Below are 25,706 nucleotides of genomic sequence, written 5' to 3'. Positions count from 1 at the left end.
TGAAATCACTCCTCCATATTAAGGCATCTAAAGGCCTCCGTTGAGCATAACCATACCACCTCAAACAACTTTCTCGTAATTTATCATATATTGAAGTTTCTTCCAAATAGCTCTAATATGATCATTCATTACCTTATCTTTCCTAATTTTATCATTCACCCATCATAGCACCCTCATCTCCGCTATATTGAGTTTTTCTACATGATGCTTCTTAACTGCCCCACATTCCACACCATATACATAATAGCCAGTCGTATGACTGTCCTATAAAAGTTTCCTTTAAATTTTAAAGAAATAGGTCAATCACAACTAAATAAATTTTAAACTAATGTAAATTTTAGAATAATAATTTTCTAACAATGCCAAAAAAAAAATATGTAATTAATTCAAAAGCTTACTAATTAAAAAAATAAAAATAAAAATTGAAAAGAATATTATACTTCGTTATTCAACTACCTATTAGTTTTGCTTAACATTTTCCATCCAAGAAGACAAGGTCCACATACCATTGGTTCTATAAACTCTCCATTAGAAATAAATAAAAAATAATTATGGTACAGATAATGAAAATGTTGTCAAATAAACTAAAATACTTTGAGACCAGCAATAGCTGAAAATGGACTCAGATCCATTGCTCATCTTTCTATGCTCAATTGCTCATGGTATGGCTTGGCATCCAATTCATTATTAATCAACTCCTATCTACTAATTAACAATCCAAAACCTAGAATCATAAATATAAAAGAAGTAACTTAAAAAAGATGACTGACAAAACGGTCCAGTAGAAAACTAGAAATCTCAAGTGTCCAAATCTAGGACATGTTCTATTTCTTATTTTAGCTATATTTCAAATTGAGATTTATATGCCTTGATATTGGCATGATATGGTAGATGCGGTACTTATTCAAGTTACCTTGAATTAAATAATCTGGATGTTTTATATGTCAAGCTTCTTGAAATTGCTAAGCTGTACTGAAGAACTTCCCCCAGTTATATTCCCTGTACTTGACAGGTGGTTTTTTATCCCCCTCATCTACCAGCTGCTCCAAACGCTTCCGCATCACTGTGATCCACGCTTTTGTACGTTGCTCCGTACCTGTTGAAAGTTGAAATCTACTTCCCATTTAGCTAAACTCTGTAATTACACTCGGACATGTATACCCGCCCAAAAGAGATCAAGAAGGGAAAGAAACACTTTGTCCTGTACATTACCGGAATAATGTAACCGACATTGCTGATATAAGAATCAGGGATGGGGCTTCACCTCACCCACTCACCATCCATCTTGTGCTTAGACTTTCAGATGCCCATGTCATCCTGCACAAGAACGGTGAGGGTATTGTCCTTGTATCAGCCAACACCAAGAGCAAGATGAGGTGAGGGGCCTGGAGAGTAGTGATCAAGATGGAAAAAACTGGTTTGCTCTTTGAAGAAGCCATTTAGGTGTTTTGCAGGCAAGCCTAAGCTGGTTTCCAGCAGCTAAACGATCGCTTCTCCACAACTCAGCAATATGCTTCACTTGCCTCCCTGCGATAAAATAAAATAAAATAAAATAAAATAAAATAAAATAAAATAAAAAAAAGGCCGTTACCCAGTGCACAAAGGCTTCCCACACTTAAGCAGGGTTCTAGGAGGGTATATAAGTAGATAGCCTTACCCCCTTTACGGAGAGGCTGGTTCCCAGGACTCGAACCCGCACCACTACGCAGGCGGAAAGAGCCCTTTACCATTGCTCCAAGCAACAACCCCTGCAATATGCAGCTGTTTCAATTTTCAACTTGGTATCGGTTCAATACTCAGAAGCAAGAACAATCAAAAACATTAAGGAATATGGACCATCTTTGTTTAACCACCATAACTGGTCCACACTGTCCCCATACCACTTGTAGAGTGATTAAGGCTATAGATGAGCAAAGCTGAGCTGAGTTTTGGACTGCCCCTTTGTATGATCATGCGAATAAATTGATGGTGATCGAGATTGGTCAGGCATAAGTTACTAGGTCATGCATCGAAAGTGTAAAACTTGCTCGTTCTTCCGATGGCAGAGCTCTTCAAATCTCGTGAAGCTGCAAGAAAATTGTACCAAGTCAGAATATGTTACAGCTAAATTTGTTTTAATACTAATAAAATTAGAACAGGTAGAAAGTCGAATTGAAGAGAACAGGCAGTGCAGTATGTACCCAGTCAGAATATGAAGCTGCAAGAAAATTGTACCAGGTCCCCACTGCTTTATAAAACAGTGACCATACCAACTAACCATGCAAACACATGAACAAGACGCAGACCAAAAATATCCACAAGGAAAAGGGAGTGCAGAATATGGGGAGAGAGGGAGAGAAGAGACAACATGCAGTGTAGTATGTTGAACAATTCAGCAGCCAGTCAAAATGCCACATCACTTGGAACAACAAAATTTAAAGGTTCAGTCATTACAAACTTAAGTTCTACCTTATTTACAGGTGAAACATCATGTAACAGAAACATTGCTGCAATTTTAGACTAGCAGAGGCTTTCCGAACAGCAATCTTGATTACTTTGGATGGTTGGTTTTTCCTCTGTATGGCAGCTAAGGTGGCTGGCCCAGAGATGTCCATGTTCTTGGTAGATAATCTCATCTCATGTAGCAAGTTTCAACCCAAATCCCAAGAAGCCTCAAGAACATAGTAAAACAGAGCCCCTTTTCCCAGTTGGAAACCAAAATTAAGGTTCAATTACTGCAATTTGAGAGTTTATTCACTAATAAACGTTAGTCCATAATGGTTGAGTCAGCTAAGGGCCACATTCCACAAGAAGCCTGGATGGTGGTCCAAGAAAACTGTTGATAATAATCTCATGACCACGGAAAAATAGAACAGATTCAATTAACCGAACGATCTGGAAAAACAACCACAACGCAAATTTACCACATTAGGAAAAAAAAAAACAATCCAGGAAACGAAAAATACAAGAACTAAAGAAAGGAACATCTTGAGGAACAAATGAACATGATGTATAAAACAGATAATGCACCGACCCCATTAAGTTAAGGCTGAGCCTGAGTTTGTTGTTTTTGCATGGGTCAATTCCTCTCCCCACTCCCCTCCCCCCCCCGCCCCCAAAAAAAAAAAAAAAAGAACAATGCAGCGGCAAGCAAACCATGAGACTGGTTCAAGAACTGACCAAAAGGCTTAATTTTGAGTGCCCAATGGGTTATATGGGCCATGGGCTTAGCATTTTTGGAGTTTTTATCGTCATGGGCCAATTCTATAAGCCAAATATGAGGATTTGAAGCCTATATGAAACTGAGTGTTTGTTTCTATTTTCTTTTCTAGATATTTTCTATTTTCAAGAAATAAGTTGTAATGGGACTTTCATTAGCCCACACATGGAAAGCTTCCTAATTCTGTTTCTCTTAGTTCTGTTAGTAAAAAAGAAGGGGCTACACAACTCCCCTACAATTTTGAGATTCAAACATAACTTTGGCTTGTTAGTTCTGTGAGATTCAGAGCTCATTTGCTGTGAGCTGTAAGATTCAGTGAATCCCTTGGTGGGAATATGGGATGCCAAGGTAGCCTGGTGAAATTCCAGGATTGGGGTTTTGTGGGATTCCTGCCCAGAATTTCAGGTGGATCCTCTAAATATCCTTCTAGTTTTTCTCTCCAGTTCTCAGAACCAGATTCAGGCCATCGATTTAGTACTACCTGTTAGCCTGTTTCCGTAACTTTCCCTTGACCTATAGCTGTTACTTCTAGTTACTATTTGTTGCTGGTTACTATTTCCTTCAATTACTGATTCATTTCCTATTTCAGTGCCTGTTCTAATAGTTACTATTTCTGTCCAATATTACTTTCTAAATCTGGTTTTGGTTCTGCTTTCACTACTTTCAACACTGATTAGTTTCCCATTTCAGTGCCTGTTCTTCCCACCCATTTTGTTGATTCAAGATGTCATTACCACATAACATGCATAGTCAAAATCCCCCTCACGTTGTGGTCTTTAAGTTTATATCAATGATCACAGAAACCTCCCAATGACAGAATGGGATATAAGAAGCATAAACTTCAGATTATACTAATTGACAAATAAACAAATAAACGACTGTCACACTTTTAGTACAGTTTGGTTATAAACTAAGTCATCAGCAGTTCAAGAGTTAACATACGACTTGTATGAGTCATTTTATCAGTTTAAATTTTCTTGACTTAATCCTCCCTTTCCTAGTACAAGCATCAACATCCAAGGGGTTACAATATTGCATAGTTGTCACGGCACCTAGGTAAACCAAGGCAATCGAGGGCCAAAAATTAAGGCGATACCAGCAAGGCGCCTAGGCATCACCTAAACGCCGCCTATGTGACCAAGGCACCAATCCAGACAAAGCTGCCTGGATGCCAAGGCAACACCTTGACAACCATGCAATGTTGAATTTGCACCGTAAATACTGAGAATTTAATGACATAACATAAAACATTAAAGACAGTTAGCGGGAACCACAAGTAAAATTTTGAAAGCTTCATTAACAATGATATTACAGGACTTGTTCAAAGAAGTTGACACACCTTCTCAGAAGTGCTGTTGGATTATATGGAAACAAATTCTTCTGATGAAGATTTTTCATGGATCCTTTCAAGGATAGAAGACAGTCTTTGGCATTTTTGAAAGGCTTTGGCATCTCATCATATGGCTTTCTGGCAGCATCATGGTTTCTCTTCTGGTCCCTGTCAAGTGCCACAGGAGTTTCACCACATAGAAGATCAACTTTCCCACTAGAATCTTGACTGTCTAGGATGATCTTCCTTTTCTTGCAAGATGGCTGGCTTATCTCACTCCCACACCCCGAAAATTTCACAAAAATATGCCATGATTTAAAAATTGTACGGAAGCACCTAAAAGGAGAAAATTTATATTTAGGAACATGAGAGAATCACCCCGATAATCACCAATAATATTAACTATCGATTTATGGAAGGATCTTTTGATTCGTTTAAGAAATCATGTTTTGGCCAAAAACAAATTAACAATAACAAATAAGAAAATTAGAAGGATAAAGTTAATTGTGTGCAATATCTTTCAGAAGAAAATTAGAGACTCTCAATATCAGAACTCAAGATTGTCATTCACCTAATTAAGAGGGCAACAAAGGGTGGGATTATACGTGCCTTAAAAGGTATTGCACACAATTAACTCCGGTATCTTTCGAAATAAGGTAATCAAGAAGCACTTGGTGATCATAGTGTAACTGCAAAAGAAAGCACAGTGGGCCAATTAGTTTTCATGTAGTTTATCAAGAAAATAAAATAAAAAACTAAAAGAAATGAAACACATCCAGTGGACCAGTATAATTTCCAGACAAAAATAAAATGCATTCAGTCAAACTGAGAAGAGAATTAGGGTCGTCTAATCAATTAAAATAGGTGAGAATCTCCAAACTACTTGAGCAAAGCAAGAAAGTTCAGCATTCAATTCAACTACTCAACGAACAGAAGTGCATGTGGGCACACACAGCGATGCAGGGGGGTTATTAGTTATTGGATGTTATATACCCACCTCAGCAAGAAATATATGGAAAAGGTGTATCGGGTTAAAAACGCTTGAAAGATGAAAGAGGATATCTCCGCTCACCTCCCCAAAAGCCTTGTATCCATCACTGCAATCGCTTCATAGTCACAACAGAACAATAAGGGTGATTCCTTCACCAAAACCAGATGAGGACCAGAGTTTTAAGCAAGTGAATTTATTACTTACAATTGCTCAGCAAGAAAGCGAAGCGTCAACAGTTGCAAGAGCACTTCAAATAATAAATCATCCTGCAATATAAGAAAAAGCAAAGTCAACTTATCAGATTAAAAAGGGCAAACAAAGAAATAGAGAAAATAATTTAAAATATTAAAAAAAAATAAAAAAAAAATAAAAAGAAGAAGAAGATCATCTGAAAAGAGGGAAATCATATAATAAGTTGGTAGTAGATTTTAAAGTACGCCGGACCAGATGAGCCAACTATAGTATGACCATTTGGACTGTTGACCTCCTAAAACAGTTAATGGTTTGATCATGTGTCTTGCAGACCACTAGGCCTGAACAATCCAATGCCTGGTCCATATGTAGCAACACTGGTAGGGGGACACTGACTCCTAGGTCCTGACTAGGCTCATTATGTAGCAAATGGATAGTCTGCTGACGTGAATCCAGTGCATAGCACACTGGTTGCAGCCTCTGCTGGTGGAGCAGGCGCCAGGTTTGTGGTCTAAGGATCAACTCCTATCACACGCATTTCCCCCCTCTTTCTATCATCTCCCCCCCCCCTCTTGTGTGTGTGAGTAAAGTCCCCTTGGGCAGTACTATAGGATGTAAATAACAAAAAAAAAAAAAAAAAAAGATAGTCTGCTGACCATCTTCTTTCTCAAAGACAGTGCAGTACAAAATCCTACTCCTCTTAGCCTTTCATGGGTCCCTCCTACAAGTAAGTGGGAGATTTTTGGATATAAAGGTGGAGCATTCACAATGTGAAGGTTGCACCGTGAAGTTGATGGTTCCATTGGAAATATTATGATGTGTAAGTAAAGATTTCCCAATTGGGCATTTGGGCCTAGGAACACTTTAAAGGCACCGTTTGACAACGTTCCGTTTTTGCCGTTTCTGCGTTTTCTTGTTCCCAGAAACGGAGAAACAGCCTAAAAAGCGTTTGATAAAGTAATTCCGTTTCACCCGTTTCTAGAAACATAAATCAAAATTTATGCCTATTTACAATTCTAGAAACGACTACAACGAAACAAGTCCGTTTCATCATTTCTAGAAACGAATTTGAGAGAAAAAAATGCTGTTATTCCCAATAAATCTCTCAACTATTTAACCATAAAAAGAGGCAACTTAACTCTCTCTCCCTTTTGGGCATTCAATGATACGATTGGGTTTTTTAGTGGCATTATGTCTGCAAAAAACATTTCGAGAAACGGGTTTATCAAACACCAAAAAATCCGTTTGTGCTTCCGGAAACGTGAAAAGCCGTTTCTGCTGTTTCTAGACACAGAAACAGCAGAAACGTTATAAAACGGTGCCTTTATTTTTTGCCATGGATGGGTATTATGGACCTTTGATTACTTGTTTATGAATTTAATTATATAACTAATTATAAGCCCACAAAATGGGGGTGATGTCAGTACACAAGATTAGAAGTTAGAGAGTTTTGAGTTTAGATTAGGGTATACTATATAGCCAGTCTGTTTTGAGTGTATGATGTCAAATGACTCAAATCTGTATAGAAGACTGACTAGGAGTCCTTCCATGAGTAAATTAAGGAATTTTAAATGATCGTTATGTATGTATACAACCCTCCATCAACTAAGGATGATTTGAGTAAAGAATTTTGAGTTTTCTTAAAGAGCAATTCTTTTGTCATTTACTTGCCTTCATATTTCCCGTACTCGTCCGTAAGGCAATTAAAATAAAGTTTTAATTTTCTCACTTGTATTTTATTGCACTCAGCCACAAATCACAAAATTGGGGAAAAAGAGCAACCCAATACACAAACCGCAATCTCGGTTGACAAATCTTTCCTCTTCTTAGATGACTGGTGGACTACTATTTTTCTTTCTAGCTTGATGAGAGTCGGGCCATGATTCGGAGCCCTACTTAGCTCCTTTGCTCAGACTGGAAAATCATGCTTATTTCGTAAATTAAGATATGGGATGGGGAGCTAAGCTAAGCCAACTACTTCTGCTCTCATTATTTAAATAAATAATTTCCTCTTCTTTTTTAGAGAGAGCTGGACAGTAAAATTTGGGTGATGTTTACATGGAAGAAAAGAAGAGTCAAAATCCTTAGAGTATACTTCTTTATCTACAAAACCTTTATTCCAGATCTGGTTTCTTCCTTCATTCTTCTTCTTCATCTTCTGATCTGCTCTTATCAAGGGTGGTTTTCCTCTATAGCTTCTTCATATTCTTCTTAGTCTGACTACTACTGGCCTACTATCAATCTCAAATTCTCCTCCTTATTCTGCCATTGGTCTGTTGATTTCTTCTACCATACTTCCTATCATTATCTAGTTTCTTCTACTATATTTGTTAATTGTTAATTACTTCTGATTTGCTAAGCTGAACATCTGTGACTTGAAGTTATTCCAGATCTGTTCCTTGAATCTGATCATCAATTTCTGCAGTGTGTTATCAGTTCCTGTGGCCTGAAATTTAAGCTACCTGGGTTTCAACTCTTCTTGACTTCCAAGTTTCAAGATTTTAACGATTGATAGGACTGTCACCAAAATCTCACTCTACCAGAATTAGAGTATTCCCGCAGCTAGTTTGAGAGTTAATAATTTCTCCTCCTTTTATTTCTATCCTAGTCCTATATTCATTCTTTCAATTCAACTTCAATCTGGATTGTTAGCAGTTTTTTGCCCCAGATACTTTTTAGAACCTTAACAGTACTATGTAACAAGCACACTTCAGTTCTCTAAATTATGCCATGTTGCACACCCTGCATCTTTGTGTTGCACAGCCTATAATATTTGTGCCTGAGATGCTTTGAACAACACTTTGACATCAACACATAATTTGTACAACACCTTTCTATCTGTACCAGACATCAACACCTGAATCCTGATCTTTGTTACCTAGCTTGTAAGGATGGGGCATTTGGCAATGAATGTAGTATTGGGGAAAGAAGATATTGGTAACAAGTCCATTTATTTGAAATAGAAAACTTTAATTTTTAGGGCCCAGGTGTAGGAAGTTGTGCTCCCTTCCCTAATTCATCCACAATTTCTTGGGTTATATGGTGTGAAGGAACAGTTCACCATTCAACAACATGAAGAAACAACATTCCAGGTTATTTGAAAGGCTAAGGAGATGACTTCTTTGTGGAACCCATCATTAAGGAGCTTGCGGGTTTAAAAGCATCCTATTTGGATACCGTGGAAATTTTTCTTTTATCTAAAGTGGATGCAGAGTTTTGTACGATGTACAATACTTTTTTTCACTAATGTATGAAAGAGAATGAAATATAATTATTGATACATTGGTCCTAATCCTTTCCTCTTTTGTCTATTGACTTATGTCATGTGTTGAGACTGACGCTAATCTCGAGTTCCCCAGACCGATAGGGTCAATTCTATCCTATCGGCCCAGTATTTTTAGTTAGGGTCATGGTTTTAAGTATCTCCGATACCGATACGATACCCTCCGATACGTATCTTAAATTTAGTCGGCCGATACGATACACACCGATACGATACCTTGAATTTTTTAAATCATTTCGTATCGATATATATCCTACAATACATACCGATATGTATCAATACACCACTAATACACATCGATACGATACGATACGACATGCCTCGATACGACTCTATGAAAAATATAAAATTGAGGTAAAATGTACGTTTCGGTATGTATTGGTACGTATCGGTGAGTATCGGTATGTATCGATCGATACGTTTCGGTATGTATTGGTACGTATCGGTGAGTATCGGTATGTATCGATCAGTACGTATCGGTATATATCAGCATACGTATCGGCGCTACGGTCATATAATGGCCAATATGGGTAATTTTTCAGAAAAAAAAACGATTTTTTGAAGGGTTTTTGTTCCAAAGTTGTCAGCCATATTTCTCTCTAACTAAAGTGGAAATCAAGGTTGGGAACAAGGATTTTACATTTATGGGACAACTACAGACCTTGAATTCTTAGTACGATACCCTCAATTTAGTGTTTATGCATAATACATGTTATCAATAGCTTTTTTTTAACAAATTCTTTATGCAAAAGTGTTTAAAAAAATGTTTTCTATCCATTTATGTGTGTATCTTTAGCGTATCTTAGTGTATCTCCGATACGATACGATACCCTCCGATACGTATCTTAATTTTGGCCGACCGATACGACGATCGATACCGATACTTTAATCCTTGGTTAGGGTTACTTCCTTATGTCTTGGGGGTATTCTTGTATTTTCATTCTTATCAAATAATATTAAGGTTAGGGAAAACCCGTGATCAAACCATTCTGGTAAGATCGCAAGTCTCTTCTCATCTTTTGGGAGTCTCCTTCTGTTGTACCTCTCTCTTCTCTCTTTCTTTTTCTTTTGGTTTGATTACAAGGTATCTGGGATTGTAACATGGTATTAGAGCCTCTGTAATCAAATCAAGCTCTTCAAAATCCTCCCTGCTGATCTCAGTTTTGCGCTGAAATCTTATGGTGTGCAGCCACCTATTGTTGCATCTACTATGGATTAAATCACATGGAGTGATTTATTTGGTGTATGGATCATACTGTATTAGTACTATGCTGAAGATTTGAAGAACTTGAACCGCAGCCATCTTCTTCTTTCTTTTATCGAACCCGGTCTCTTGGGTGAAAGCCAGATATCCAATCGTTGTGGTTCAGGTTGGTTTGCTATTTTTCTTGGTATTTTTGGGTGAAGTATTTTTAGGTGAAAGCCAGATATCAGCGACTCTATTTGTCTACTTAATTTTTTGTTCTCATGGCTGAGACCAAGTCTACTACCTCTGTGACTAATGCATCTGCCTCGGACAATGTCAATGTCCAAATTAGGGGTGTCAATCCTGAGCTCGCACCAGTAGGCCAGGCCCGACCCAACCTAACTCACTTAAGGCCCGACCTGAACCAGCCCGTTTAATAAAAGTGTTGGGCTTAAGCCCGGCCTGTTTATTAAACGGGCGTTTACGCTGCAGAGTAGTAGCCCCTCAGGCGTCTGACCGGCCCGACTCACTTAAGTAGCCCATTAGAACCGACTCACTTTGCCTAACCAACCCGACCCCCTTTAGAAAAATGCTTAAATTGTAAATACCTATTCTACCACTAATACTACAAAATATGAGTAATGCTTAAATTTTTAAATACCTTTTCTAAGAATCTCATCTTCTTAAATTCTAAGAAAAATGCTTAAATTGTAAAGCCAATAGTTTAATCCACTTAAAAAATGATTTTAAGGTAGGCCCATTTAGAGCCCGTTTAGAATTAAATAGGCCCATAGCCAGTTTAAGGTAGCCTAATTAAAGCCCGACATTGACCGGCCCGATTACAAACCGTACCATGCCCCCTAAACCTAGGCCCATTTAAGTAAACGGGCTACAGTGCAAGGATTTCACACCGCCAGGCCTGGTTAGGCCCGACCGAGACCGGCTCAGCCTAACCAATTGACACCCCTAGTCCAAATTACTTCTATTAAGCACAAGGGAAGCTCGAATTATCTACTTTGGGCTCAATCTATGAAGGTTTACCTTATATCCAAGAATAAACTTAAGCATACTACTTCGGATTCTCCTTCATCGTCTGACAAGGGTTATGATGAATGGATGAAGGAGAATGCTTTGATTTTAATCTGGTTGTGGAATAGTATGGAACCAGATGTCGCTGCCAATGTCATGTTTCACTCTACTACAAAAGGAGTATGGGACAATTTGAAGGAAACTTACTCTCAAGAAAAGAACATGACCCATATTTATGATATTTATGAGAAGTTCCAGTTTCGCCAGTCTGACAGATCTCTTTCAGAGTATTATAGTACTTTCAGGGGAATGGTTGAAGAACTTAATGTTTTCCAGCCCTTGACCACAGACATTGACAAATTGAAGGCAATGAAGCCACTTACTTGCACAGACATTCCTACTCTGACTGATACTTATTCGCGACTGCAGTGTATCACTTCAACTAAATCCGATCAGTTTTCCAAACACAATTCTGCCATCCTTGCCAACCGTGGATGTGGTCGCAGTCGTGGGGGGGTTGTGGATCGGTTGGTCGAGGTTCTAGTGGATAGCCTTCTGATCTTTTAGCCCGCCAGTGCACTTATTGCGGGAAGCCCAACCATACTATAAAAACTTGCTGGGCAAAGCATGGCAACCCAATTAGCCAATCATGCATTGTCATATGATGGTACTGACACAGTGTCTTCCGTTGATGCTAGACCAAGACCTTCTTCAAGAGATTCATCTACCAGTCTATGCAATGACATCAATCAGTTGCTTCGGCGCTTGTACACTCTCAAGGTATCCTCTAATACATCCAATGATGGGTCTACATCCGTTGCCATCTTAGCTCATACAGGTACCTTAGCCCTTCTTACCACTACCTCTACCCCCTGGATCATTGATTCAGGTGCTTCTGCCCATATGACTGGTAAGTCATCACTTTTTAAAACCTTTTCTTTTAGTACCAGTTCTACATCTGTTATTCTTGCCAACAGTGCTTCTACACCGGTGCTCGGTCATGGTACTATATCACCCACATCCTCGCTGAATTTATCTTCTGTGTTATATGTTCCACAATTCCCATTAAGTCTTCTTTTTGTGAGCCAGTTAACTAGCTCATTAAATTGCTCAGTAACCTTCTTTCCCTCTTACAATGTTTTTCAGGATCTTCACACGAGGAAGACAATTGGTGGAGGGCGTGAAAAAGATGGTTTATATTATCTCAACTGTGGTTCTCATACTTCTTCTACTGCTACTACTACTGTTGGGGATGTGACTCATTTCCAATGGTACTGTCATTTAGGACATTTATCTTTAGCTAAGTTGAAACTTTTATTTCCTAGTTTTAAGTCTGTGATTAGGTTAGAATGCGAGGCCTGTGAGTTGGGAAAACATCACCGTGTGTCTTTCCCATCTCGCTCTGTGTCTCGTAGACCGTCTTTATTTTCCTTAGTCCATTCTGATGTATGGGGTCCTTGCAGATTTAGTAATAGATTTGGTTTTCGTTATTTTGTGACTTTTGTGGATGATCATTCTCGCCTTACATGGCTTTACATGTTAAAGGACAGATATGAATTTTTATCTGTGTTTCAGTAATCTATAATGAAATAAAAACTCAGTTTGGCATTTTGATTAAGATTTTTCATTCTGACAATGCTTTAGAATATGCTCAAACTGATATTTCTGATTTTTGTGCCAACCATAGGATGATACACTAAACCAGTTGCGCCTATACCCCATAGAAAAATGGGCTTGCAGAGCGCAAGAACTGGCATCTACTCGAGGTAGCCCATGCTATTATGATTCACATGCATGTTCCTAAGAATTTTTGGTGTGATGGGGTTTTAACTGCATGTCACTTGATTAACCGAATGCCATCTTCAATGCTTTCAGATAGGTCTTCTTTTTCTATTATGTTCTCTACTTGCCAAATTTTCCTATTCCTCCCCGAGTCTTTGACTATGTGTGTTTTGTCCATAATTTGCATGTGCAAGTAGATAAACTGCCTCCTAGGTCTACTAAGTGCATTTTTTTAGGTTATTCACGTACTCAGAAAGGGTATAAGTGCCATAACCCCATTACTCATAGGAACTTTGTTAGTGTCGATGTGACCTGCTTTGAAGGCACATCATTCTTTTCTCCTCAGGTGTCCCAGTCTGGTATGGAGTGGACTTCTCCATCTCCTCCACCCATTCCATCTCTCATACCCTTCCCTGATATGCCTAGTGCCAGTGACTCACCTCCTCTACAGGTTTATCAATGCATGAAGAAGGCTGGACAACCGAGTGGAGAAACCAATACTCCGGATGATTCACTTCTTCTACTACCGCCTTTTTCTGGTGAAGCTCCTCCTTCGCCTGATGACTTACCAATTGCTCAAAGGAAAGGTACACGTTCTTGCACTCAAAAATCTATGGTTGTGTATCCTATTGATAACTTCGTTTCCTTGTCTCATCTTCCTTCTCCCATCCATGGTCTTTCCTTGTGACTTTCTACTAACCCTATTCCTCGTACCCATAATGATGCCCTAACTGTTCCTGGATGGAAAACTGCCATAGATGTAGAAATGGATGCTCTCTTGAGTCGTGGTACCTGGAGTCTAGTAAATTTCCTCCTAGTAAGGATTTGGTGAAGTGTCGCTAGGTGTACACTGTTAAATATCACTCTGATGGCTCTGTTGAGCGGTTAAAAGCCCGTCTGGTTGCCAAAGGGTATACTCAGACATATGGAGTTGATTATTTTGAGACCTTCTCCCCGGTTGCTAGACTTAACTCTGTTCGTCTACTTATTTCTCTTGCTGTCAACTTTGATTGGCCCTTGTTTCAATTGGACATCAAGAGTGCCTTCTTATATGGTGATCTACAGGAAGAAGTGTATATGGAGCAACCTCCTGGTTACGTTGCTCAGGGGGAGAATAAAGGTTGTGTGTGTCACTTACACAAGGCTATCTATGGACTTAAATAGTCCCCTCGGGCATAGTTTGACAAGTTCAGTGCTACCATAGTTACTTATGGATTTTCTCAATGTTATTCTAATCATTCTGTCTTTGTTCGTTGCAGAGGTGATAAACTGGTTGTCTTGGTAGTTTATGTTGATGATATTATACTTACTGGTAATGATGAGGCAAGAATTTCTTAAGTGAAAGCTTCTCTTCAGCAACACTTTCAGACTAAGGACTTGGGTCAACTTCATTATTTTCTTGGGATTGAGGTGATCCGAGCAAGAAAGGGATCAGTCTATCTCAGAGGAAATACGTGCTAGACCTTTTATCTAATACGAGTATGCTTGCTTCTAGACCTGTTGATATCCCTATGGATCCTCACCAGAAGTTTGAGGTTGATGATGGCGAACCCCTCCAGGATGTGCATCAATCTATCTCAGTGGAAATACGTGCTGGATAAATCTTACTATGACACGTCCGGACATCTCCTATGTTGTTGGAGTACTCAGTCAGTTCATGCAATCTCCTCAGAAAGCTCATTGGGATGTTGTTGTCCGTGTTCTTCACTACCTGAAGGGTGCTCCTAGAAAGGGGTTGATCTATCGTCCTAATTGGCATATAGAACTAGTTGGTTATTCTAATGCTGATTGGGCCAGTTCTGTTAGTGATCGGAGATCTACTACAGGCTATTGTATATTTGTTGGAGGTAATTTGATGACTTGGCATAGTAAGAAGCAGACTACCATTGCCCGACCCAGTGCAAAAGTAGAATACAGAGTTATGGCTCATACCACTGTTGAGTTGATGTGGCTACGGTCTTTATTCTTGGAGTTGGGATTTCCTGTGACCAAGCCTATGAAGATGTATTGTGAACCAAGCTGCGGTGTACATTGCTAGCAACCCGGTCTTCCACGAGAGGACCAAGCACATAGAGGTGGACTGCCATTTTGTTCGTGATGTTGTTCTAAAGAAGCTAATTGAGACCCCTTTTGTTCCTTCGTCAGATCAGTTGGCCAATATGTTCACTTAGTCTCTGTTTACTCTTAGTTTTCGTAATAGTTGTACCAAGCTGTGCATGGATAATGTGTATGCTCCAGCTTGAGGGGGAGTGTTGAGACTGACGCTAATCCCAATTAGTGTTAGTTCCCTGGACCGATAGGGTCAATTCTGTCCTATCGGCCCAATATTTTTAGTTAGGGTTACTTCTTTATGTCTTGGGGGTATTCTTGTATTTTAATTCTTATGAAATAATACTATGGTTAGGGAAAACCTGCAATCAAACCATTCTGGTAAGATCACAGGTCTCTTCTCATCTTTTGGGAGTCTCCTTCGGTTGTACCTCTCTCTTCTCTCTTCTCTCTTCTCTTCTTCTTCTCTTCTCTCTTTCTTTTTCTTTTGGTTTGATTACAAGGTATCTGGGATTGTAACATCATGAAAGGTGCTTTCGAGAATGAATTGAAAGTAAACTAGAGGTCACCAAAATAGCAACTTAAAGTGTGGATTAATAAAGTGGAGTGCTTTTCATTAGAAACAGATCTGCAGTTTTGAAAAAAAAAAAATGAACCTCCAAGTAGAAAGGAAGGTCATACCTCATCTATATATAGCTGGAGGAAGGATATGGCGAAGATGTTACATTTTTCCAAGTACATTGGATAGCTTTTATATGCTTCCAAAGGCAGGTGCACATTAAGCCATTCAGAAAGTTCTGACAGACCCTTCTTTCGATAGAAACTTTCGAGGTCAGGTTGTGATTCAAAGGTCAAACAATAATTTGAAATCGGCCAAGCACATTCCTTCTCAGTTTCTTGACCAAAGGAGATCAAATTGAGGGAACATTTAAGGAAGAGAAAGATAGCCTGTCTCTGTAAGTGGCGAGTGCTTATTCTATATATGTCTACATTGGGAACACTTGCCATAAACGGAGATCCTTCTACACAATCATCAAAAAGAGCATCACGAGCAGAGATAGGAAGTAGTATAAGGTCTTCAAAATATGTATGAAGCAATTCCAACCACAAAACAAGCGTGGAATATTCCCAATTAATTTGGAAGCTAAGCCTGATCATTAACATCTGCACAATAGCAACATAGTTAGAATAGAGCTGATCATTAACATCTGCATAACCGCAACATAGTTAGAATACAGCTAGTTAGTGTAAGATATTAGACTTAGACACAGGATGTTAGAAACATGAAAGATTTAAGAAAAAAACCTTAGTGACTGATCCAACATCCAGGAGTTTTGAGAAATAAACAAAGATGCTAAAAGATTGCTCCACAATATACAATCACAAATTACGTGATCCATTATATGGATTTCATCATGCTGTACAGCCACCACAATTTACTGATACATTACGTTCATCCATTAGCTTACAAACAGGTCCTTTTATAGAGAGGGTAGGAGGGCTCTGAACTCTTACAGGGACTTCCTCTTATACTTTTTGACCAACTAATGAACTTTACATTTCAAGGTCTTTCACAACTACCAAGGAATGATGTAGATAAGTCACTTAATGGGCTTATTTTATTGGGAATAAGCCTTGGGTTGGGTTATGTATGTGTTGGGCCTTTGATTCCATGGGTTTTCTTTATAATGGGCCACCTTTAATGGGCCTAAAATACGGATAGAAAGTAAGAAAACGGGATTTAATTCATTAGTTTAGTTAGAGTCTTATTGTGAGTCTATTTCCTTTGTTATTTCAGTTTTTAGCCAGTTTAGGTTTCCCTATTAGTGAATGACTAGTTAGTTACCTATTCCATGTTGGAGTTCTAGTCTAGTCCTATTTGGAATCCAACTCCTATTATGTAAGGTCTAATCCTACTTGGAGTCTAACTCCTAGCTATAGTATCACTGCTAATCTGCCCTCTATATATAGAGGAGCTTATATACTCTCAATTCTCAGATTTGAATAATGAATGATTGCAGTCAATTACTTAAATAGTTGGGATAGCTGTGGGTGAGATGCCCGGGCCGAGATAGCCAATCCCACCCACACTTGTCTTGTTTCTTTTTTTCTCCTTTCTCTGTTTACTGCTGCTGTTATTATCTGCTGTTACTGTTTACTGCTATTGTCAAAATCAGACCTGTTCACATTCTCAAAGTTAGAACCGACCAACATCCATGGAGGAATTAGGAGAGAGAACGATCTCCTATTCCTTCCCCAATTGATCTCTGATCTTCCTGGCCTGTTCAGAGGGTGTTCACAGCCACCCAAGGATCACTCGATCCTCTTCTTCTTGCCGCCCAACCAGCCCTACTACAGATCTTGAAGATTGCCTCAGTTTTCTCTCATTTAGGGCTGAAATCAAGAACGTACATATCTTGGAAACCAGCCATCAGAAGACCTTCAACTTTGGGGGTTTTTGTAGCCTCCCTAGGCCCTACAATCGACGAAGTTTGCAGCTCAATTGGAGCCCCCACAGCCCCAGCCGCACCTCTCTCTCTCTCTCTCTCTCTCTCTCTCTCCAGTCCTATCGCAGGTCCTTCTCTCTCTTATTGGGTTGGGTTTTGGGTTGGTTTTGCTGCTGCATGGCTATTGTATCCTTAGGGGCTTATTTGCTAGTTTTATTCCCTTGTTCTCCTGGGTTTACTTCTGATTATTGTCAAGCTAGTTAAGTGAGTCTTATTTGTCTTGTTTGGAGTTGTAATACACTGCTGGGGTAGTTTACTTGTAACCTACTTCTGCATTAAGGAAACTGACCTAGTGACTGATATAAGACTTCAATACTTCAGACGCTAGTTAGAACTAACTAATTAATGCTTTTATTTTTCAGCACATATGCATTAATTACTCTTGACCCATCTTGACTAAGTCTTGCACTGGAATTAATTGATCTCTTTTCAGTACACATGCAGTAATTACTCCTGACCATAGTTGTCAAGGATCAGCCTTGGCATCCAAGAGGTTTTTTTGGTTCTAGGCAACTGTAACGTTATTATTTTATTATTTTATTCCTTACGTTTCTATTGATACTAAGTTTGGCACAGATTTATGCCAAAAATCATTTAAAAGACATTATTCATAGAAAAGCAAACACCCACGCCCCAAATGAAACTAATAAAAATAGTTAAAAATTCAAATTCCACAAGGATAAAAATCATTTTAAGTATGAACCCAATAAAATCTCTACCCTTGCACTTTATTTTCTGAAATTCTCCATTAAACCATGACCAAACCAGATCAATATAAAAAAAAATAAAATAAAATAAAAAAGACCAAATCATAGACCGATGTCACAAAAGCAAGTTATCAGGTAGCAGCAGTGGTTGTGATACCCAAGGTTTAAAGTATCAGTATCGGGTATCGTATTAGAAAGGTGATTTTAAGAGATGTATTGTATCATAATTTATCGAAGAGATGCAAGATACATTAAAGATACACATGGAAATGCCTAGGATAGATGTGAAATACAATTTTGAAGCATAAATCATTATAAATAAGCAATATGTAAAATATCTTATGTATAAAGAAGAGAACAATTCGAAGAGATGCAAGAAGATACATTAAAGATACACATGGAAACGCCTAGGATATATGTGAAATACAATTTTGAAGCATAAATCATTATAAATAAGCAATATGTAAAATATCTTATGTATAAAGAAGAGAACAATTACAACATGACAAATGCATTCAATTGATTATGTATAAGGGATGAGGTGTTTCTTACTTGTGCTAATAAAAAAATGACATTTTCAGTTTGAGGAAGGGAGGATTTAAATGCACTTAAACGACACAGAAATTTTGAGAAAAAAAATCTGAGTTTTGATAGAAAATTATTTTTCCGCAAATCTGGTTTCGATCCTTGATTGCAGGTTGTTTCATCACCAAATGATGAACTCAACACTAGTAGGTTCACTTTTCCCAGTAGAAGCAAAGAATAAAGTAGGTTTTTTTCTTCTTCTTTTTTTTTTTTTTTTTTTTTTTTTTTTTTTTTTTTTTTCTTTTTTTTTCAAAACAAAATTGATTAGAATGCCTTAAAGGAACTCTCGGTAAGTGTTTTGCAGTCTTCGATCGTGTTATATAGTTTATAAAGATATATTGAGTGTATCAATTAAGTATCAACCATATCAGTTCATGTATTGGCCCGATACTTCAATACTTTTTTAGGTATCGTATCGATACCTCAAAAATAAGATACATTCAGTTAGTGCTGGCGGATACGTTAAGATACTTAAAATCTTGGTGGTACCTTAAAAGTTCCATAAAATTGAAGTTCAATGAGTTATCCAGGAAACCCCATTCCTTCAACTTTTGGAAACTTGACTAGTGATAGCTTGAGGAGAGTGGTTCAAGTCTTTCTATAGTCCAATTGAAATTTGAGAGAGGCAACTGCACCAACACAGGAAATAAAACCATGACCTTTGGCCTACACTACTGAGTTTTATGTTGTGCAAAAATCCAGAGACTCATGGAGATTTCTGTTACCTGGACCTGGACGCTTCATGTACCCTGGGGCCTGGGGTCAACATGAGATGACATTGATAAATGCACACAAAATATGTACATTTGGACATGGCTGTGAGAAAGAAGAAGTTTAACATCCATCCACCCTCTGTTTGACACATAAGGTGAGCACTCAATTGACTCTATGTACCTGACCCAGCGACCCCTACATAAAACCCCCAAGAACCAATGATTTTAACACTTCCCTTGATAGGCTATGCATCAGTTTACCATCAGTGCCCCACTGTCCTACTTCATATTCACTTTTGAACGGAAGACTCTTCCTCATATGCGATATAAGAATATGTGCATAAGATATGAATACGCCAACTGAAGACGGGACGAAAATGATTAGTAGTCGCAAAGAAAAGTCAAAAGATATACATATAAAACATTTCAATGTGAAGCTAACGGTAATCAGAGCAAGGTAGACTTCATATTAATTTAAAGTTAAAAATGGAAAGAATTAACCAAGGAGCATTGAACTAATAATACTTCTATGTATTTCTTATCTTGTAATTTTGATGCAATTTGCCCCCAAAGCACATGTCAAGTCTTCATCAACAATAAAAAATCCCTTCACAATCAAGAGCAAATGATAATAATAACAATTTCCTGATGACCTAGGAAAAACTTGCATCTGACAGCTCGCCCAACTATGAGCTTGGGAATTTTATAGTCCCATAAATCAATAAATAGAGTCTGAAGGGCAAGGCATGGAGGTAATCATGGCAGGGAAGAAATGGGAAAGAGAGCAGAAGAGAACCACAACAGATATCTATTAAATGTGCATTATATGTGCCAATTCTTCAGGATTTTAGAAGGGGGATTTTAGATTTCTGCTATGTTATGTTCAAAATATGTCTAATTCAATGCCCATAAACAAAGTACAGAAAGTAAAGGCATACCAACATCTTGTGCCTCATGTATTGATAAATGCGAGCGTTGTTAAAAATCTCCTGCTTGTAGAAACACCAATTTAAGAGCCTAGGGACAAGGCAAAAGATCTTATAAAGAACACCTTTGGCTTCCACCAAACCATTTTGCTCAACCAGAGAACAGAAAAGTTGAAGTAGGCCTCCAAGAAACAAAAACCTGGACTCCGGAGAACAAACATTCCTGGGCGGTAAAGCAATTCCAGCAGAGCTTATCTGCACTTCACTAGTCTGACCAACATGAATCTCACTCAATAGTTCCCAACACACATTTGAGATAGAATGCATGTATACTTCTAAAAGATCACCATCATTGCTTTGCTTCAAGTATTTCATAATATTACGTAAAACTCTTAAAAGACCAGCTACTGTATGCCAATTCGCATTTTCTAGTCTTGAACGTAAAATTAAAATGAAACTCGATGTATTACACTCTGAATCTGTGGCCCTAGAGGTTGATGACACCATTAAGGATGAAAGATTGTTGGAGATTGCGACTTCTAAGCAAACGCATAACAAATAAGCAAATCCACCCTGTTTGCTTCCCTGAAAAATAAAGATAAATAAGACCCATACTGTCACTGTTATCTAAAACCAGACAAGATAGCTAGGAACAATTACTCAAATATTTGCCAGGCTAATCATTGAAACATACAGCTTTAGCAATAAACTTGGAGATGACCACAAGAAGATTCCCTGCCAGATGTTTAATATATTGACTTCCTACTTTCAAAAAGATTACCTAGCAAGGAGAAGGAAGATCAGAGGTCAGATGCAACAGAAAGCATAATATGGTAGAAGATGCACTTAACACAGCTAAGCAGCACTTAAAGAATCAGATACAAGGAACTGAGACATAAATCCATGATCAAAATATTCATTATAAATTAAATAATCAAAAAGAATACATTCACAATAAATTGACCCTTTTCTCAGACAAATACATACATGTATTTAACTGTGGATGGGGTCGGGAGACGCATGATTGGCAAATTTTTGCATAGGGAAACTACAGCGTGTAGAACATTCAGGTAAGAAGGAAAGTTCAGCAAATATATAAGTATTACAATATATTTTTGCACTTTATTTGTGCAAATAACAAATTTCTAAATACAAATATGTTTTAAAAATACATGGGAAATCAGAATAATATGGAAAAAGTTCACAAATAATAGGGCCAATGCATAAAATAGCCCTTTCTAGCTGAAACAAATCCAGTAATTCAGGGTGGGGAAGCACAACCAATGAATCGAACCAACCTCATATCAGTTCCCTACTCTTTGAATGCATCTATCACGGCCAGCAAGAAGCAAGTTTCTGCTGGTATCATCGAATTCTGGACCAACTCCTATCTATTTCTCTATGCCATTGGATGGGACGAGCTGGCATTTCATCTATCCCTTTCTATTCTGTATCCATCCGATCTTCTAGACAAAGCGGGATAGCCCAATCTAGTCTCTATGGAAGCTATCTCCTATCAAATAAAGGTTGGCTGGAATTGCTTCACTAGTTTCTTAGATGCTAACCTCCATGGAAGGGGAGAGGGAGGGAAACAACCGCAATAGAGAACTTTGTATCCGGTGTCATTCACTCTTTCTCCGGTGGTGCACTCGAAACTATGCCCATAGAGGCGGAGCATAGGTTCACCACCCAGCCCCTGTTCCAAAGATCTGATCCCTAGCCGCCCAGCCAGCACCTTCGATGCACCTCGTTCAACCCGTTGCCCTTCCAACTCTGATGCGTTCTCTCCCTTTTTTAATCCATCCTATCAAACCAGCAAAAAAAGGGCAGAGTGCAAGCAACTGTTCAAAAAGACCTTGAGGTAGTATCAGATTTGATGGCCAGTTCGTCTCAGACACGACCTGTCAGATCAGTAAGTCGGCACAAGAGAAGGATGGGGCTGGATCACAACAGACATCTTCCGGCCATCCATCTTGATAATGCCCAGTTATGTACTGAAGTCACTGAATGAGCGGGTCGCAAATCTTAGAAACTCTCTATGGAAGGGCCTTGTGAGATTCCTGTTGAGGACAAGGGGAGTGCATGCAAGGCAGACCCTTATGTTAGTATCTTGACTCCTCAATTCATTAGATAGATGAGATCACCAAGCTCTTGTGATCCACTGTCGAACCTAATCCAACGGCTTGAACTCAGATCGTTGGATTCGTATTAATAGATAGAAACTAAATCAATTTATTTAGCATATAAATGATGATCTATTTTGGATTGAATTGCTCATTCAATATGCCAAGATTATGCTCGTCTGTTGAAAAGCTCCGAACCTCTGATGGGAAAGCAACGTATCACACTACATAAAAAGGGTTATTGAAAAGGAGGATGTCCGAACAGGAGCCAGCAGACGGGGCGCTTTCCCTAATTTTTCAAAAAAGCAACTTTTGTCTCCCATTTTTCAGGATTCGGCGAGCCCTTCACTCATTGATATAGTGAGGTCACTCTACTTCGTCGACAAGGTGGCTCGCCTCTATCTCTAAGCGGGCTTACGAACAATTGGAGTCGCACAGAACGAAGGCACGAATTATATACCAAGTCTTCCCTATTCTCTTAGTCTCGCAGTTGTCAGCTCCAATGCTTTGGTTTTAGCTACTTGGCTTGTTCGTGTTCGGGCTTTCGAGTTGGATATCACCATATACTAGTGCTAGTGTGGGTGAAAGCCTCTATGGGAGAGGAAGGGATCATTGAGGGCATTCCTGGTCTTACAGTGCATTCATGCAGCAAGATTCAAATTGAATGGACATAGAGGGAATGGAGTCTAGTTTAGTTTTCTGGCTAAAAGCCTCGAAAAACGCTTTGCCATTTCCTAGCGCGCCCCGTATTTTATAAGCATTTAATAAAGCGCGTTAGCGCATCCAGCAAGCTGAAAAGTCATTAGGCATTCGGGGATGGCCCTTTTGAGTTGGCTCATGGCTGCTATCTCTTCTAACTTGAAGGATGCCAACTCCACCTTCCGGCTCAATGCATCAGCCACATCGTTGGCCTTTCCAGGATTTCACTCGAAGATGAAGTCGAATTCCACCAAGAAGTCTTACCACCTAGCTTGCTTTTGACTTAGCTTCTTCTGAGTCTGGAAGTAGTTAGTGGCAATGTTATCTGTCTTCACCACGAACCAAGAGCTGAGTAGGTAGTGACGCCATGTCCGTAGACAATGCACCACAACGGTCATCTCCCTCTCATGGACCGTGTAGCACCGCTCCGTCTCATTCAGCTTCCAGCTCTTAAAGGTCGTCCATGGAACGAGAAAACCGATGCCACTATCACTCTTGGATTTGCTTTAATAGAATATATTCGATTGGAAGGGATTCACCCTATCCACCAAGCATTAACTGTTACACGAGAGTACAGCTAACCTAAGCGGGAAGAGCATATTGAATTAAGAGATAAGAATCAAATCAAATTATTGAATTAAAGGAAGGGAATTGCATGGGAATGCTACTGATACTTGAAAGACTCATCCTTTGGCAAAAGTTGTTACTGAAAATCCTGCTCCCTTCATTTTTATAAGTGAAAGTGCTTTCCTCGACCAAAAGGGGTATTTGTACAGCTCGCTATAGATACACTTTTTAATCATACTAAAGAAGAGAAGCAGCAGACCGAATTCCTCCCTTTCGATTTGAGTTGGTGAAGAATCCTTTCCAATATTTTCACATCTGCAGGGACCAGTCTTGAAGGATGACAACAAGGTTCCAAACCTTAATAGAGATTTGATTAGGGAACGCTAATTGAGATCCTAATGAATGCTTTACTAGAGATCCTAATAGGGGACTTCGCTCGCATGTGATAGAGAAAGGTACTTGAGATGGTTCTAGATTCCTAAATGAGTCATCCATACCCAAAGTGTGATCCTTTTTCGACAAAACGACTTGTTTTTTCGACGTCAATGGTTTAGGATAGGTTTCCTGCCCCACTTGCCTGTTTGGGGCACTTATGTCCGGTGGATATGGAATTAGGGCGATTCTTCCTTCTTTAAGTTAACCCATGCAGCCCTTTCTCTTTCTAAGTTTCTATTCCCCATAGGTATGAATGAGGCTTTAGCTGCTACTTCGGGAAATTCTCTCCGGTATGTAAGAGAATAATACAAGAATTTACTCTACGGTGAGTGGATCCTCTACTCTAAAGAAAAAAAAAAAAAAAAAAAAAAAAAAACATTTCACTGTATACATATTACTCATTATGATACAGAGTTTAGAGTCAGTGGACTGTAAGTTAATATGTTTCTGGTAAGCATGGATAAATTAGTTCAAAAAGACAATGAGAAACATTCGATCAAGCCAACCTGAAAAGCAATTCTGTATGAAAAAAAATAAATAAATAAACTACTAACTGTATATTTTCATTAGTAGAGAGAAGCAATCATTTAAAACACTATGTTTACCACAACAGATACAATCTCCACCAGGCAGCTATGTCCTCCAGAAGGTGAGTCCAATTCAGGGAGGCATTTAACATCAAAAACATGATTCGCCACAGTTTCCTGTTAGAAAAGTCAGCCTATGATGATTCATGAGAAGAAAAAAATTAGCAGAAGGATCACTTATCAGAGGGATCTTATTAGAAGTTACATTGTCGGAGTCGGACTCGATTTCATCTCCCCAACGCTGAATTTCTCTAGAAATCTGAAAAGGAAGCGCGGAAATACAAACATTAATTCAGGGGGGAGAGGCAGCTGTGTGAAGACATGACTCCAATCAAGTTCAAGGCAATTGAGAAGGAAATTAGGGCTGGAGAAATGAATGAAAGAATGGAACAGAAACCTTAGACAGAGTAATAAGAAGATCTTTTTCTTCATCTTTGGTTAACTCAACAGAATCCTTCTCCTGCAACAATGATGCAAAGAGAAATTCATCGATAAAGGTGAAACCGATATAGTTAAGATCCAAGAGATGGAGAAGATCGGAGAAGATGATAAAACTAACCGCGTACGGACGGAGAACGTCTTTGATCAGCGAACAGAGTCGCGATAGCTCGGGGCTGCAACTCATCCTCTTCGAACGCTGTGTAGTGAGTATTCCCTTTTTGAGAAAGCTCAAGTTCGAGCTTCGTACTCATATAGAGGGGACCGGCGGGTTGCAACGGGTAGATCGATCCAACCGGACCGGTCCGACTTCTGGGCTGAGATTTAAAAATAAAAGCCGAACCCTTTCTTCTAACCTCTCGTGTATGGCGTACGCGG

At 38.9% G+C, this 25,706-nt stretch overlaps 1 protein-coding gene across 8 annotated transcripts; it reads right to left on the bottom strand.

The window, feature by feature from the left end:
* Positions 1 to 607: 607 nt before the first annotated feature.
* Positions 608 to 25,662, bottom strand: LOC122084296. Of its 8 annotated transcripts, none has more exons than XM_042652421.1 (15): positions 25,450 to 25,662; positions 25,288 to 25,350; positions 25,096 to 25,149; positions 24,909 to 25,007; positions 21,174 to 21,260; positions 20,492 to 21,064; positions 15,723 to 16,205; positions 5,725 to 5,786; positions 5,527 to 5,635; positions 5,139 to 5,218; positions 4,539 to 4,865; positions 1,881 to 2,066; positions 1,658 to 1,761; positions 1,213 to 1,527; positions 608 to 1,096 (listed from the first exon to the last, which is right to left on the bottom strand). In XM_042652421.1, the coding sequence occupies exons 1-12, from the start codon at positions 25,513 to 25,515 to the stop codon at positions 1,997 to 1,999; spliced, it is 2,073 nt and encodes a 690-aa protein (XP_042508355.1). In that variant the 5' UTR covers positions 25,516 to 25,662; the 3' UTR covers positions 608 to 1,096; positions 1,213 to 1,527; positions 1,658 to 1,761; positions 1,881 to 1,996. The 8 variants fall into 8 exon arrangements, with proteins under 8 accessions (XP_042508355.1, XP_042508354.1, XP_042508356.1 ...); XM_042652420.1 differs by having other exon boundaries at positions 1,658 to 1,748; XM_042652422.1 differs by having other exon boundaries at positions 1,278 to 1,527; positions 1,658 to 1,748.
* Positions 25,663 to 25,706: the final 44 nt, after the last annotated feature.

This window comes from Macadamia integrifolia, chromosome 7, assembly GCF_013358625.1.
Source record: "Macadamia integrifolia cultivar HAES 741 chromosome 7, SCU_Mint_v3, whole genome shotgun sequence".
NCBI lineage: Eukaryota > Viridiplantae > Streptophyta > Magnoliopsida > Proteales > Proteaceae > Macadamia > Macadamia integrifolia.
Note: the sequence above shows the minus strand (reverse complement) of the source record. Positions and strands in the feature narration are given on the sequence as shown.

Coding starts and splice junctions, on each gene's coding strand:
- LOC122084296 (XM_042652421.1), bottom strand. CDS start 25,515: ATGAGTTGCAGCCCCGAGCTATCGCGACTCTGTTCGCTGATCAAAGAC. Junction 25,008..25,095: donor TCGAGTCCGACTCCGACAAT/GTAACTTCTAAT, acceptor CTTTTCTAACAG/GAAACTGTGGCGAATCATGT. Junction 21,261..24,908: donor TGGAGATTGTATCTGTTGTG/GTAAACATAGTG, acceptor TCTCCTTGCTAG/GTAATCTTTTTGAAAGTAGG.